Here is a 16,527-nt window from a genome sequence, read left to right as displayed (position 1 = left end):
AAAATTTTTTAAAAGATTTGCTACTATATTCTGTTTCATTGTCAGTTTAAGTGTTTAGGACCTCCTAGAACATTAAAAGCCTGTAGACAATGAACAATAACATTATTTGAAGCTTTTCCTGGTTGAGGAATGACAAAAATAAATCCAGAATAGGTATCTATGCAAACATATACATATTTTAATTGTTTAAATTCAGGAATATGAGTAGTATCCATTTGCCAAATCTGATTTGGAACCTCGCTTTTAGGAATGACTCACAATTGAGGAACAGGCTGTAATTGAGGACTAGTAATGCAAGCCTTGACTATACTATGGGCGTCTTCCTTAGTCAATCCATATTTAAGTCTCAAGGTTTGACTTCTAAGATGATGCATACTATGGGCATCCTGGGCTCTTTTTAACTGTGAATAGTAAACTTTGGTTATCTTATCTACCAATTCATTCCCTTTAGATGGGGGGTCCTGCCAAATTAGAATGAGCCAGCAAACGTGGTATAAAAAAGGGAAAGGGTTTTTTTTTCTATCAAAATTTGAATTTTAAAAATAAAATTCCAGCAGGAGATGTCTGAATTTGACCTGTAGTCCCTAAACCAGGCAAAGACTAAGGTACATATGCACTATCTATAAAACATATTCAAAGACTGCTTACTAAAACTTTGAAACACAGCCATTACTGCGTTTAACTCTGCTATTTTTGCAGCTGTGTTAGGCACTTTAAAATATATTGTTTTTCTTTTAAAAGCATAGGCATCAACACCAGATAATGAACCATCAGTAAAAACCATTAAAGTATTAATGATAGGGGTAACCTTTTTTTAAATGGAAAAATTTATAGATTGCACCTATAAAAACTGAATTAATTTGGTTTTTTTTTGTGCCTCAAAAGGTTGAACTCTGTCATAATGAGCTTACATATGTTAAAAACCATATTTATCAGATCTCTGACAAGTCTGAGGGCCAGTATATTTGAGTTACACTTTGTCTACCTTTTTCATCTGCTCTAAACTTCATCCTATAAAACAGAATGTTATAATCTCAATGTTGGCATATTTTTTAAGTGCATGTTTTAGAACCAAATTTTAGGTAGCTATATATAGGAAAACTTTACAGTTGCCAATTTTAGATTTAACCTTAAAAAAAAAAAAGAGACTAGGAAAAACTCAATCTTGTACTCAACTATAATCATTAGCATGATTTTGAATCTGCTCTTTTTAAACTGAAAACAAAGAAAAACATTTAATAAACAATTTATAAAGTGGCTAGCAAATCTTATTAATCATATCATATTGTTTTAAAACTTAACAGCAAAAAAATTAAAGGACAAAAGTTTTATTTAACCTCAAACAAAATAAATAAATAAATAAATAAAATTAGCCTGTAGCCCTCAGCAAAAATGGACTATTCTGGCTGTACCAAATCTATAGGCCATAAAGAAACTGCATTTAATCATTTATTTAGGAACTGGCAGCCAGGCATATATATTGTATATAATGGTTTATAATGATCTGAATACAACCCTGCATAACCTTTGGCTAACATGGAGCTATAATCCTTTTTTTTCCTCTACAAGGGCATAAAAAAACATTTTGTACTGAAAAATCTCCAGCCTTTTTAAATGAAGAACAACATATTTTATAGTTTTTTTTTTTACATGATGTATTGTAAAAACTGTAATTTTTGTTTAATTGGCTTAAACAGCATGGCTTGGTTTTACTTTGCTAACTTAATAAAATAAACACCAAGTTTTGTTTGTTTGTTTGTTTACGATTTAATTTATTTATTTATTTATTTTTTCAATGCAGTTTATTCAGGAACCTTGAAAAATCATCTGACCCTGGGGAAAGCCAGGCCACAGCTTAAATATCCTCTGGGTAGCCAACCCCAGTGTGCCACGTGGGCAATGCAGATAGGTCCACATACACGGAAGCAAGCCAGATTTTCAGCCTTAGCCAAATATGGAGTTGTTTGTGACAGAGAGCACTCACCATCTGGAAGGTGGAAGGCGGAAACCAGCTCCATCTTTACGGCACAGCATTCCGCAGCTCTCTACAGTACCCCCTTTTTGTTTTAGAAACATCAGGCAAGAGTACAGCTCTGATCTCTGATATTAGAAATAAATTGAGACTTTGTACCGATGTTCATTTAGGTGTCATCCACTCAAAGAGCATCAGACCGGTCCGATACCTTTTTCTCAGAGGTGGAACCTGGGGCATCAACCTGCATGCAATCAGACTTGCTCTTCTCTGAGTCGAAAGTGGCTGACCCTGAGTGCAGTGCTTAGCCTCACATCCTGAGCGTAACATTTTGGCTTTTTATGGTAGCCAACCATTCTTGGGGAGACTGTCCTGCTTCAATGGCTGTAAAGGCCTGAATGGTCATGGCTGCATTACGCTGTTGTGAGACTCTAATCTTGCATATACACCACAGGCAAACCAAGGAGACCAACACCAGATGGCCTGCTAACGCTCCCATGCCCGCCCATTCCTTCAGATGATTCATGGCTGCAGCAATCCATGGTGATAATCCTGTGGCTAGTCCTGCGTCTACTCTGGTAGAATTTACCGTGATAATGGCCACTCTCAGCTGCTCCATCGTAGTATCAAATTTTCCAGTCCAATTACCTAAAATATAGCTAGACAATTCTTTAGACAGATTTGCAGCACAGGAAAAATTCTCATGTTGTATGCTAGTGACTCAAAGTCTAGCACACTTTCATTGACAGCCAGGTTGAGCGATTTGCCATAGGGTATCAATTTGCTCCTACACGAGGTCAGTCCTCTGATTGAACACCATCAAGCCTCCTTTTAGTTGAGCATTAATTTCTTTTTGTACATCTAAGGCATGAGCTACATTGGCTAAAAGATTATTCAGGGTCTGAGCCGTCTGCACAGTATGACTCATGGCTAATGCCGTGGTGGTAGCTCCAACAGCCGCCAATGAGATGGCAGAAACAATAGTGGCTGTAGTTCCAAGATCCCTTTTCTGTCTGAAGAGAGTCATAGCGTGAGGGGCATCAATGTGCACAGGCAACCAGTGAGGCATGTGAGTAACCAAGGCATACCTAAATTCACTAGCATTCCAGCATTGGGCAAAAAAGCAAGTATCATCACCACAATTACTTGGCTCTATCTGGCTAATAATGAATAAAAATGGGGGATATAAACAAAAAGGTGTGGGCTTATAGGAAATATTATGAGAAGCCTTAACCCCCTCGTTGGAACATCTTGCATCATTTCTAGAACTAGCGGTGGTGGTGTATGAGGTGTGAGTAGGTTCAGGAGACCATTGCCCCCAGGGGCGAGAAATGCTCCATGTAAATTGACTAACTCCATGTTTTCCTCCACTTTTGAAAGTCATTTAAGGTTCTTAAATTATTTTTCCCTTTTTTAAATTTTTCATCAATACACTTTATTCATTCTGCATCCCCTCATGAGCCCCTCCCTCCCCTCTCCCAATCCTACCCTCCCTGCTCCCTCTGCATGCATGCCACTCCCCAAGTCCACTGATAGGGGAGGTTGTCCTCTCCTTTCTGATCTTAGTCAATCAGTTCACATCAAAAGTGGCTGCATTGTCCTCTACTATGGCCTGGTAAGTCTGCTTCCCCCAAAAGGGAGGTGATCAAAGAGCAGGCCAATCAGATTATGTCAGAGGCAGTCCCTCTTCACATTACTATTGAACCCAATTGGACTCTGAACTGCCCTGGGCTACATCTGTGCAGGGGTTCTGGTTTATCTCCAAGAATAGTCCTTGGTTGGAGTATGAATCTCTGGGAAGTTCCCTGTGTTCAAATTTTCTGGTTCTGTTGCTTTCCTTGTGGAGACCCTGTCCTCTCCAGCTCTTACTATTTCCCAGTTCTTACATAAAATTCCATTCACTCTGCCCAACAGTTGCCCATCAGGCTCAGCATCTGCTTTGATAGTCTGTAGGGCAGAGGCTTTCAGAGGCCCTCTGTGGTAGGTTCCTAGGTTGTTTCCTGTTTTCTTCTTCTTCTGATGTCCATCCTTTTTGCCTTTCCAGATGGGGATTAGACATTTTAGTTAGGGTCCTCTCTCTTGCTTAGTTCCTTTAGATGCACAGGTTTTAGTGGGTTTGTCCTATGTTGTATGTCTATATGAGTGAGTATAGACCATGTGTGTCTTTTTGCTTCTGGGACAACTCACTCAGGATGATCCTTTCCAGATCCCACCATTTCCCTGCAAATTTCAGGATTTCCTTATTTTTCATTGCTGAGTAGTATTCCATTGTGTAGATATATCACAGTTTCTGCATCCATTCTTCAGTTGAGGGGCATCTGGGTTGTTTCCAGCTTCTGGCTATTACAAATAAAGCTGCTACAAACATGGTTGAGCAAATGTCCTTTTTGTGTACTTGAGCATCTTTTGGATATATGCCTAGGAGTGGTATGGCTGGATCTTGGGGAAGCACAATTCCTAGTTGTCTGAGAAAGCACCAGATTGATTTCTAGAGTGGTTGTACCAGTTTACATTCCCACCAGCAGTGGAGCAGGGTTCCCCTTTCTCCACAACCTCTCCAGCATTTGTTGTCACTTGAGTTTTTGCTCTTGGCCATTCTCATGGGTGTAAGGTGAAATCTCAGGGTTGTTTTGATTTGCATTTTCCTAATGGCTAGTGAGGTTGAGCATTTCTTTAAGTGTTTCTCTGCCATTTGGTATTCCTCTACAGAGAATTCTCTGTTTAGCTCTTTTCCCCATTTTTTAAGTGGGATACTTGGTTTGCTGCTTTTCAGCTTCTTTAGTTCTTTATATATACTGGATATGAGTCCTCTGTCAGATAAAGGGATGGTGAAGATTCTTTGCCAATGTGTAGGCAGTCGCTTTGTTTTGGTGATGGTCTCCTTTGCTTTACAGAAGCTTTTCAGTTTCATGAGGTCCCATTTATTGATTGTTGCTCTTAGAGCCTGTGCTGAAGTTTTCTCCTGTACCAATGAGTTCTAGGGTATTCCCCACTTTTTTTTCTAGCCGATTTAATGTGTCAGGTTTTATGTTGAGGTCTTTGATTCACTTGGACTTCAGTTTTATGCAGGGTGATAAGGATGGATCTATTTTCATTTTTCTACATGTAGACATCCAGTTAGACCAGCACCATTTGTTGAAGATGCTATCATTTTTCCATCGTATGGTTTTGGTGCCTTTGTCAAAGATCAGGTCTCCATATGTGTGTGGGTTTATTTCTGGGTCCTCTGTTTGGTTCCACTGATCCACTATTCTGTTATTGTTCAGTACCATGCATTTTTTAAAACTGTTGCTCTATAGTACAACTTAAGTTCAGGGATGGAGATACCTCCAGAAGATCTTTTATTGTAGAGGATTGTTTTAGCAATTCTGGGTTTCTTGTTATTCCATATAAAGTTGAGAATTTTTCTTTCCAGGTCTTTAAAGAATTGTGTTGGTAATTTGATGGGAATTGCATTGAATCTGTAGATTGCTTTTGGTAAGATGGCCATTTTTACTATGTTAATCCTGCCAAGCCATGAACATGGGAGATCTTTCCATCTTCTCATATCTTCTTCTAATTCTTTCTTCAGAGACTTGAAATTTTTTTCATACAAGTCTTTGACTTCCTTGGTTAGGGTTACTCTGAGGTACCTTATGTCATTTGTGGCTATTGTGAATGGTGTTGTTTCCCTAATTTCTTTCTCAGCCCTTTTGTCTTTTGTATACAGGAGGGCTACTGATTTTTTTTTAGTTAATTTTGTATCTGGCCACTTTGCTGAAGGTGTTTATCAGCTGTAGGAGTTCCCTGGTAGAGTTTTTGGGGTCATACACGTATACTATCATATCATCTGCAAATAGTGATAATTTGACTTCTTCCTTTCCAATTTGAATCCCCTTGATCTCCTGCAACTGTCTTATTGCTCTAGCAAGCACTTCCAGAACTATGTTGAAGAGATATGGAGAGAGTGGGCAGCCTTGTCTTGTCCTTGATTTCAGTGGGATTGCTTTAAGTGTCTCTCCATTCAGTTTGATGTTGGCTATAAGTTTGCTGTATATTGCCTTTATTATGAAGATAAAGACACTATAAAGATATGTGCCTTGTATCTCTTATCTCTCCAACACTTTAAACATGAATGAATGTTGGATTTTGTCAAATGCTTTTCAAGCATCTAGGAAGATTTTCATGTGTTTTTTTTCTTTCAGTTTGTTAATATGGTGGATCACATTGATGGATTTCCGTATATTTTACCCCCCCTGCCGTATATTTTATCATACCTCAGATGAAGCCTACTTGGCCATGGTGGATGATATCTTTGATGTGTTCTTGTATTCAGTTTGCGAGTATTTTGTTGAGTATTTTTGTGTCAATGTTCACAAGGGAGATTGGCCTGAAGGTCTCTTTTTTTGTTGGGTCTTTGTGAGGTTTAGGTACCAAGGTGATGTGGCTTCATAGAATGAGTTTGGTAATGTTGCTTTTGTTTCGATTTTCTGGAATAGTTTGAAGAGAATTGGAGTTAGCTCTTTTTTGAATGTTTGGTAGAATTCTGCACTGAAACCATCAGGTCCTAGGCTTTTTTTGGATGGGAGACTTTCAATGACTACTTCTATTTCCTTGGGAGATATAGGACTATTTAATTGATTTACCTGGTCCTGATTTAGCTTTGGTAAGTGGAATCGATCAAGAAAATTGTCCATATCATTTAAATTTTCAAATTTTCTTGCATATAGACTTCTGAAGTAAGTCCTAATGATTGCTTGGATTTCCTCAGTGTCTGTAGTTATGTCCCCCTTTTCATTTCTGATTTTGTTGATTTGGATGGTGTCTTGCTGCCTTTTAGTTAGCTTGGCTAAGGGTTTATCTATCTTGTTGATTTTCTCAAAGATCCAGTTCTTGGTTTCATTGATTCTTTGAATTGTTTTATTTGTTTCTAATTGATTGATTTCAGCCCTGAGTGTGATTATTTCCAGCCATATGCTCCTTCTTGGTGTGTCTGCTTCTTCTTTTTCTAGGGTTTTTAAGTGAGCCATTAAGTTGCTTGAAAGCGCTGTCTCAAATTTCTTCTTGAAGGCACTTAGTGCTATGAACTTTCGTCTTAGCACGGCTTTCATTGTGTCCCACAAGTTTGGGTATGTTGTGTCTTCATTTTCATTGAGTTCTAGGAAGATTTTAATTTCTTTATTTCTTCCCTGACCCAGCTGTCTTTTAGTAGCAAGTTGTTCAGTTTCCATGTACGTGTAGGCTTTTTGCTATTCCTGTTTTTACTGAAGTCCAGCTTTATTCCATGGTGATCAGACAGGATACAAGGGATTATTTCAATCTTCTTGTATCTGTTGAGGCTTGCTTTGTGACTAACTATATGGTCTATTTTGGAGAAGGTTCCATGAGGTACTGAGAAGAAGGTACATTCTTTTGTGTTTGGGTGTAAGGTTCTGTAAATGTCTGTTAAGTCCATTTGATTCATGACCTCTGTTAGAGATATTGTTTCTTTGTTTAATTTCTGTTTAGTTGACCTGTCCTTTGTTGAGAGTGGGGTGTTGAAGTCTCCCACTATTAGTGTGTGGGGATCTATGTGTGGTTTAAGTTTTATCAATGTTTCCTTCACAAATGTGGGTGCCCTTGTATTTGGGGCATAGATGTTCAGGATTGTGATGTCTTTCTGGTGGAATTTTCCCTTGATGAGTATGAAGTGTCCTTCCCCATCTCTTTTGATTAATTTTGGTTGAATGACTATTTTTTCAGATATTAGAATGGCTACTCCTGCTTTTTTCTTGCGTCCATTTGCTTGAAAAGCCGTCTTCCATCCCTTTACCCTTAGGTAATGTCTGTCTTTGTGACTTAGGTGTGTTTCTTGTATACAACAGATTGCTGGGTTTTGTTTACGCATCCATTCTGTTAGTCTGTGTCTTTTTATTGGAGAATTAAGTCCATTGACATTGAGAGTGATTAATGACCATTGGCTGTTAGATCCTTTGAATTTGATGTTGGCTGTGGTCATATGGTTGTGTGGACTGATATTTATTTTCTGTGTTTTCTTGAATGTAGCTAGCTTTCTTGGGTTGTATTCCCTTCCAGTGTCTTCTGTAATGCTGGATTTGTTTGTAGGTATTGTTGAAATTTGTTTTTGTCATTGAATATCTTGTTTTCTCCGTCTATGAGGACTGAGAGTTTTGTAGGGTATAGTAGCCTGGGTTGACATCTGTGTTCTCTTAGTGTCTGCATGATATCAGTCCAAGCCCTTCTGGCTTTCATAGTCTCTGTTGAAAAGTTGGGTGTGATTCTCATGGGTTTGCCATTATATGTTACTTGGCCTTTTTCTCTTGGAGCTTTTAGTATTTTTTTCTTTGTTCTGTATACTTACTGTTTTGATTATTATGTGGCGGGAGGATTTTCTTTTCTGGTCTAATTTATTGGGTGTTCTATAGGCCTCTTGTATTCTTACTGGTCTCTCCTTTAAGTTGGGGAAATTTTCTTCAATGATTTTGTTGAAAATATTTTCTGGGCCTTGGTGTAGGGAATCTTCTTTTTCCTCTGTTCCTATTATTCTTAGGTTTTGTCTTTTTATGTTGTCTTGAATTTCTTGGAAGGTCTGTGTCAGGAATTTTTTAGATTTAACATTTTCTTTGACAGATACATCTATTTCTTCTATTGTATTTTCCACACAAGAGATTCTTTCTTCCATTTCTTGTAGCCTATTGGTTATGCTAACCTCTGTAGTTCCTGCTTTCTTCCCTAAGTTCTTTCTCTCCACAATTTCTTCCATTTGTGTTTTTTTTTAAATTTTTCCAGTTCTATCTTCAGGTCTTGAGCTATTTTGTTGGTTTCCTTCCCCTGTCTGACTGTATTTTCATGTTTTTTCCTCAATTCCTTCAGCTGTTTGTTTGAACAATCCACTGTTTCTTTTATTTCATTCAGTGATTTAAGCATTTTCTCTCTAAAGGCCACAGACTGTTTGGATGCAGCTTCCCGTATTTCTTCATGGATGGCCATAATCTCCTCGTCTTTAAATTCCTCCATTTCTTTATGGATAGCTATGATCTGTTTGTTTTTATCTTCCTTTAATTCTTCTCGTATTTTATTTGTTTCCTCTGTTATCTTCTTCATGAGCATAGATGTTAGGTCATCTCCTTGAATTTCATTTATGCTGGGGTGTCTAGGGCTATTTGCCCCTGGATAACTGGGTTCTGGAGATACCTTATTGCTCTGACTTTTGTTGGTTGAACTTTTACGCTATCCTCTACCCATTGGGCTATCTTAGTTGTTTGAATTTAGTTTCTGGTTGTTCCTGGACTCTTGTAGTGGAGAGAATCCCTTTGGCAGGAAGATGTTTTTTTCCTGAAGAAAGCCTTTCCAGCTTTTTGGGTATAGTCACTGGATGTCTGGTGTTTTTCAGGAGTTGCTACAGCTCACCTCAGGCATAGAAACCTGGGTGGTAACTGTGGTCCTGATTAGTCGAGAGGGCTCTCCTCTCACCGGGAGAAGTCCTGGAGTCAGCTGCCCTCCTTCTGGGTTTCTTGCTGTAAATTTAGTGATCAACTGCTGTAACTTGTGTGTCCCATGGTTTGGTCGGTTTTGTTAGGGATAACTGGTTGCCCCTTGGAGCAGTATCTGGGCGTTGATCTCAGTGTTCCTGATCTTTTGTAAGTCTGAAGTTGGGGCTCTGTGCCTCAGAACCCAAGAGGTAATCTGTGGCGGGTGAGTACTGCTCTGGTGTCTTGGGGCACACAGTTCTGCCTGTGAGGTGTAGTTGGTACAAAGCAGTCCTCTGGGCTGGTGGAGCATGTGCCCACCTGCTAGTCTGCAGGAGCTGAGTTTCCAATCACTCTGTGCTCCCTGTGTGGGCCCATATCTGTGATGGCTGGGCATACTCACCTGTTTGCGATCTGCAAGCTGCTAGACTTTCCCTAGGTGACCCCAGCAGCACGGTTTCTTCCTTCACTGTGGGGTCCTCTCTGGACAGGGGCTCACAGTCCCTATTGTACCGGGGCACGCAGCTTGTCTGTACCACTGAGCTGAGCGCACAGCTCTCTGCGCAGCAGGAGCTCAGTTGTGTTGGCGGTGGGTACCTGCCATCCTAGATACCTTCCGGGGAAAGACTGGGTGACCCGTGATCAGACTGGCAACTTTGCTTCCCCGTGGGGTTTTCTTGCGACTGGGACTCCCAGTCTCAGGCACCCTTGTGCCCACGGATAAGCCTGGGAAAGTGATTGGGACACTCATGCTTGCGGTTCCAACCCAGAGACACAAAGCCCGCGTTACCCGAGATTTCTCCCAGGTTCTGGCTGGGTAGCCGTGAGTTGACCCGACCAATTCCCACACCATGGGAGCCTCCCCTCACCTGGGAAACATGATTGATGTAGTTTCAGAGTTCAGTCTCCTGGTCTCTGCATGGAGAGTGCTGTCCTGCTTCTCTAATTCGGTGCTCTCCCGGCGCCGCCATCTTGGCTCCTGTTTTTTGTTTTTTGATTTTTGATTTCCCTCAAAGGATTGAGAAACTATTTTCAGTCCTTTTTTAAGACTGCCCAAGGGTTACTATTTTAAAATACCTGATAACTTTTAAAATGTTTTACGGAACTTAACTTCGATGTTTCAGGACCAAACTCGGAAGTGTTGATTCAAATTGTCTCATGTTTAAGAATATCCAAGCCTAGAGATGAACATACACACACAGAGATACATAAGGAACATAGAGTTCCAATATTGTCACCTTGGAGTAACCAGAATACCAGGACTTGAACAGTCCCTACTGGACACATGCCCTACAGATTCCAGAGGGAATGGAACCCCTCATGAGTCCCCTCCACACACATAGATTTCAGAAGGGGCAGAGCCCCCATAGCCCTTTCTACAGCTTTCAAATGGAGAGCAGGCTCCTATAGCCCTCTTATCACACAGAATAGGGTCCCAGAGCCCCTCTCTCCTGGTCCCAAAGGAGTAGACCTTTTAAGGGCCTCTTCCCTGGGGAATTGGAGCATCTTCCAGATTCCCTGGAGAAGACTGGAAATTCTCCATGTTTCCCAGACCTTGTGAGTAAACCAAAACCTGAAATCAAAACAGAAGACAGCAGACAAAAAACAAAAAAACAGAGACAAAGACAAAAAACAAAGATGGTACTTGCTTGTTAAACATTTAAATATTTTTAAACCTGTTTTTGTAATATTGAAACAAAGCATCCTCTTTAGGAGTGAAATCATAAAGCACATTCATAATTTTAATTTCAAAACCAGACTTTAAAATTTGGCAGTGCAAATGATCCAATATTATTATTATTATTATTATTATTATTATTATTATTATTTTGTAATTTTAATTTCTCTAATTCCCTTAATAACTGAAATTGTTCCCTTTCTAATTGGAATTTCTCAGGAAGAACAGTAATATCCTCCTGCAGTGGTCCTGTATCTCCTGCACACATTGCAGGGAAAACCACTGCTGCAGAGGGCATGGGAGGCCAGAGTGAATTATGAGACTTGGCAGTTCCTTCCTCTGGGTCTGTTTCATCCTCATTATCTAGTTCCTAAATTAGTTTCTGTTCTCAAATTAATCAAATCTGTTTGAACTCATTTATGAGCATTTGAAATAACCTTAGAAGTACTTTTTTTTTTTTCTGTTTGGCTGCTCTATTTTCCCCAAGTAAGTTTTAACTTGTGAGATTCCTTTTCACAAGTTTCCTGTTTAATGGTACTTTCAACTGGGGACCAGGAACTGACTTCATTTACAAACTAAAGGGGATAAGGTTTTTACTACCAATTACTCCCTTTTATTAGCATTGACTTTAATGTCCTCATTAACATCTTCCTTCTACTTCTCTGCTCCATGATTTCACGGTCTGCCTACATTTGTCTTCCTCCCTGCAATAGATGGCTGTCATTACAAAGTATGGAATTCCAAGATTTGTCATCCAGCTCTCTAAACTCTCTCACCCTTTTCTCACACTCATTTCCTGCCCTCTGGTCCTCCCCTCTTTTCTGTATTCTGGCTCCTCCCTTTGCACAACATTGTCACTAGTTGTTTCATTTTGGCCTGTTTATCACAATGCAATATCCAGATTGAAATCAGAGACTGGGGGGGGGGGGGATCAGCATTTGAATGAATAAGGGTAAAGTGTATACATTTCAAAAAAAACATTATACCAACAGAAAAGGATCCACCTTAAAGAATGAGTGTAAATGTGGGGACAGAGACACAAAGAATAGAGACAAGACAGATTCCTGATCAAGTATCACTTTACCAAACAAGAAAACAACACTTATAAAGCAAAGGTATACCAATTTTCTTTCAGTAGCAATGAAACTGCCCAACCTGGAAAGTGTCCAGGAATTCACTCAAGGTTGCACAAAGTTTGTGGTCTGGTTCCCAAAGTTTCAGGGAGCTTGCTATCTACTTCTCAGAATCAGAACACCCTACTCGCAGAGACCACCAAGGAAATTCTCTGAGATATACAGTTTTTATAAGACCCATATCTGCCAAGACCAGGAGGCAGAATTCCAGACTCTTTCAGAAACCATATAATTCCTGAAAATTGTTTGGCTGAAACAGAGAAAAATCTGTGAGTGTAAAAGAAGAAGTGAGGGTAAATAAACTATTTGACAGCTGAGAAATGGGACCATCCCAAATTAGAAAGAAAAACAACTGGACCTTGAATAAGGGCCAGCTAAAAAGAAAGAGCAAGTCAGGCAATTTAGGGGAGGACTGTCCTTGAAGCTGTAAGCAGCCTGCTACAGAACAGAGAGATGGGAGAAGAGGGGAGGACTGTCCTTGGAGCTGTGAGTTCCCCGCTACAGCTGCCAACCGCATAACTGCTATGTTTTTTGCTAACTAATCAATGTAAAGGCCTGAAATAAAAACTCTGTGCTTTGTATGCTCCGGGTCATCTCCTGCTTTGAAGGGACGACCCCCATCGCGATTGGAATAAACTGCCTCTTGCTTTTTCATCGAACCGCGGTCTGTGAGTCACTTTGGGGAAGGGAGCGGTACGGACCCTGCACCGGGAGTGCAAGTTTTGCATGTGGTGCGTCGCCTGACCCTCACCAGACCGAGTTCGGAGGTCAGGTTGAAACAGGTTAGTCATTTTGTTTGTTTGACCTCAGGCTTCTGCAGAATCTGTTTTGTTCTGTTTTTTCTGGTTAGGCGCCTGTCTGAACCGTCTTGGTTGTTTGATTAGGCTATTTCGATTGATAGGCGCGTCAGATAGTCAAAAAGCCAGGAAGCTGGAGGACACTCCAGGTTCCGTTTGTTGGGAGGTTGGATCAGAGACGGTCGTCCTCCCGTCTGAGTCTGATTTTCGTAGGGACCGGCCAGGGAACCGTTCCGTTAGGGCACTGTGGTATCACCCACAAGGGCGTCCTTGTCTGATTGCTTGTTTGGTTCTTTTTGTCTCTGTTCTTGTTGCCTCTCTGACTTTTCCTGACAGACGATTTCATTATGGGACAGACGGTGGCTACACCCTTATCTCTCACCCTTGACCACTTCTCAGAAGTGAAATATAGGGCACATAATCTCTCAGTGGAAGTTAGAAAAGCAAAGTGGCAAGCCTTTTGCTCCTTGGAATGGCCTGCTTTTCAGGTTGGATGCCACCTGAGGGCACCTTTCACCTTGACACGATTCTTGCTGTTAAGACTAAGACTCTCCAAGTGGAGGGGGGCCATCCTGATCAGGTACCTTATGTCCTAACCTGGGAGGATATTGTTCGCCATCCACCCCCCTGGGTGCGCCCCTTTGTTCTCCCCACAGAGACTCCGTTGACAACTGTTTGTGCTGTTAAGGAAGAGGAGAAAAAGAAAGTGCTCACTTCTCCAGAAGCAGACCTCCTCCTTTTTGACCTTCCGCCCCCTTATCCACCAGCCATGGCCCCTACCCCTGCCAGTTCCCTGGCCGGTTCTCCTGCCAGACCTCTGACCGTTTCCCCTGTCAGTTTCCTGGAGGCTGTCAGTTCTCCCTCAGGGCCTAAGGTGGGACTAGCATGCAACTTTCCTAGTCCCCTCTCACGTCCCTCAGCAGGAGCTGTCGGTCCCTCAGTGCTGCCACCGCAGACACCATCGGCGCCGCAGACACTGCCAGAGGTTCCGCTGCACTCACCAGCTGACCCTGCTCAGAATGAAAGGGGCCCAGCAGCTGGAACGCAAAGCCGCAGAGCAACCCAGCTGGACTCGGTGGCTCTCCCTTTGCGAGCCTATGGATTTCCAGAGGGGGATGGGCAATACCCCCTTCAGTACTGGCCTTTTTCCACAGCTGATCTCTACAATTGGAAGGCTCACAATCCCCCTTTTTCTGAGAACCCCCAAGCCTTGACTGACTTGTTTGAATCTGTCCTTTTCTCTCACCAGCCCACTTGGGATGATTGCCAACAGCTTTTACAGACACTCCTGACTACCAAGGAGAGGGGACGAGTTCTTTTAGAAGCAAGGAAGAATGTCCCGGGGGCAGATGGGAGGCCTACAGTTCTCCCCAACGAGATTAATAATGGGTTTCCTCTCTCTCGTCCTGATTGGGATTACAATACACCAGAGGGTAGGCAGCACTTGAAGGTTTACCGCCAGACTCTAATGGCGGGTCTCCGTGGGGCTGCTTGAAGACCCACCAATTTGACTAAGGTAAGAGAAGTGGTCCAGGGGCCAGAGGAATCTCCTGCAGCCTACTTAGAATGGCTGATGGATGCATTCCGCTGGTTTACTCCCTATGACCCTACTTCAGATGAGCACAGGGCAACAGTAGCTGTATCTTTCATAGATCAGTCAGCTAGGGATATTTGTAGAAAACTTCAGAAATTAGAAGGTCTGCAGGATAAGTGGTTGAAGGATTTAGTGCAAGTAGCAAAAAAAGTCTTCTATAGTCGAGAAACAGAAAAAGAAAAAAAAAGGAAACAGAAAAAACAGGAGATAAGAGAGAGAGAGAGAGACAAGAGGCAGGATAAAAAATTGACTAAAATTCTGGCCACCGTAGTTCAGGAAAGTCATACTGAAAGGGAGAGAGTTCCTGGCAACCGTAAGGGCCCTTTGTCTAAGGACCAGTGTGCCTACTGCAAGGAGACAGGACACTGGAGGAGGGATTGCCCCAAAAGGAAGAAGAAGCAGCTGAATTCTTGAGCCACAGGGACCAGGGTCCTGACCTTAAACAATGACAGCAATTAGGGAGGATGGGGTTCGGTTCCCCTCCCCGAACCCAGGGTAACCCTCAAGGTGGAGGGGAAGCCAGTCCATTTTCTAGTGGATACTGGCGCTCAGCATTCAGTTCTGTTGCAAGATTCAGGGGCTAAAAAAGAAAAAAAATCATGGGTTCAAGGCGCCACTGGATGTAAGCAATATACATGGACTACCCAAAAAACAGTGGACCTTGGTGTGGGCCGGGTATCCCACTCGTTCTTAGTCATGCCTGACTACCCATACCCATTGCTGGGATGGGATATCCTGACCAAAATAGGAGCCCATATCTATTTTAACCCAGAAGGCCCACAGGTTACAGATAAAAGAGGGGATCCTATTCACGTGCTTACAATTCACTTGGAAGAAAAATACCGGCTGTTTGAAAATTTAAAAGAGGGGAAAAAAGACATTGACTGGTGGGTAAAAAAATACCCTGAGGCCTGGGCTGAAACAGCTGGCTTAGGGAAAGCAAGAAAGCAACCACCAGTCCAGGTAGAGCTAAAACCTCAGGCAGCCCCAGTTGCAGTGCGGCAGTATCCAATATCTAAGGAAGCCCATGATGGGATTCGCCCTCATATACAGCAACTCCTTGACCTAGGAGTTTTGAAAAGGTGTCAATCTGCTTGGAATACTCCATTACTGCCGGTCCAGAAGCCTGGGAGCAACGATTATCGGCCTGTGCAAGACCTGAGGGAAGTTAACAAACAGGTTATGGACTTACATCCAACAGTCCCCAACCCGTATAACCTGCTGAGCTCCCTTCCCCCTGACAGAGCCTGGTATACTGTTCTAGACCTTAAAGATGCATTCTTTTGTCTTCAACTTAGCCCTGCCAGCCAAGACATTTTCGCTTTTGAATGGAAAGATCCCCACTCTGGGGTCTCTGGCCAACTAACATGGACTCGACTTCCCCAAGGATTTAAGAATTCTCCTACCATATTTGATGAAGCCCTGCACCAAGACCTGGCACACTTCTGGGCCACAAATACTGAGGTAACTCTTCTCTAGTATGTGGATGACATCTTACTAGCTGCAGATTGTCAGAAAACCTGTCTCAAAGCCACTGGCCAACTGTTACAAGAATTGGGCGAACTCGGCTATAGAGCATCAGCAAAGAAGGCCCAGATATGCTGGAAACAAGTCAGTTACCTGGGGTATATACTAAAGGAAGGAAAAAGATGGTTATTGGAGGCTAGAAAAGAGACTGTGTTTCATATTCCCCCTCCACGAACTACAAAACAACTGAGGGAATTTCTTGGTACAGCGGGGTTTTGCCGATTATGGATTCCTGGGTTCGCTGAAATGGCAGCCCCTCTGTATGCCCTTACAAAGGGCAATGACTCTTTTTCCTGGGGAAAAGATGAACAGGCTCCATTTGATAATATTAAACAGGCTTTAATGTCAGCTCCAGCCTTGGGACTTCCTGATGTCACT

The 16,527-nt window shown here is 42.0% G+C and overlaps 1 protein-coding gene across 1 annotated transcript; it reads left to right on the top strand.

Moving 5' to 3' along the window:
• The first annotated feature begins 13,500 nt into the window (after positions 1-13,500).
• On the top strand, positions 13,501-15,794 carry LOC132651588 (uncharacterized). The gene is given in 2 exon segments (XM_060376823.1): positions 13,501-15,470; positions 15,692-15,794. Coding segments are annotated over 2 exon segments (2,073 nt in total).
• The last annotated feature ends 733 nt before the right edge of the window (positions 15,795-16,527 follow it).

Source organism: Meriones unguiculatus (assembly GCF_030254825.1).
Source record: "Meriones unguiculatus strain TT.TT164.6M chromosome Y unlocalized genomic scaffold, Bangor_MerUng_6.1 ChrY_unordered_Scaffold_23, whole genome shotgun sequence".
In the NCBI taxonomy this organism is placed as follows: Eukaryota; Metazoa; Chordata; class Mammalia; order Rodentia; family Muridae; genus Meriones; species Meriones unguiculatus.
The sequence above is the reverse complement of the archived record's forward strand: the minus strand, read 5'-3'. Positions and strand labels throughout refer to the sequence as shown.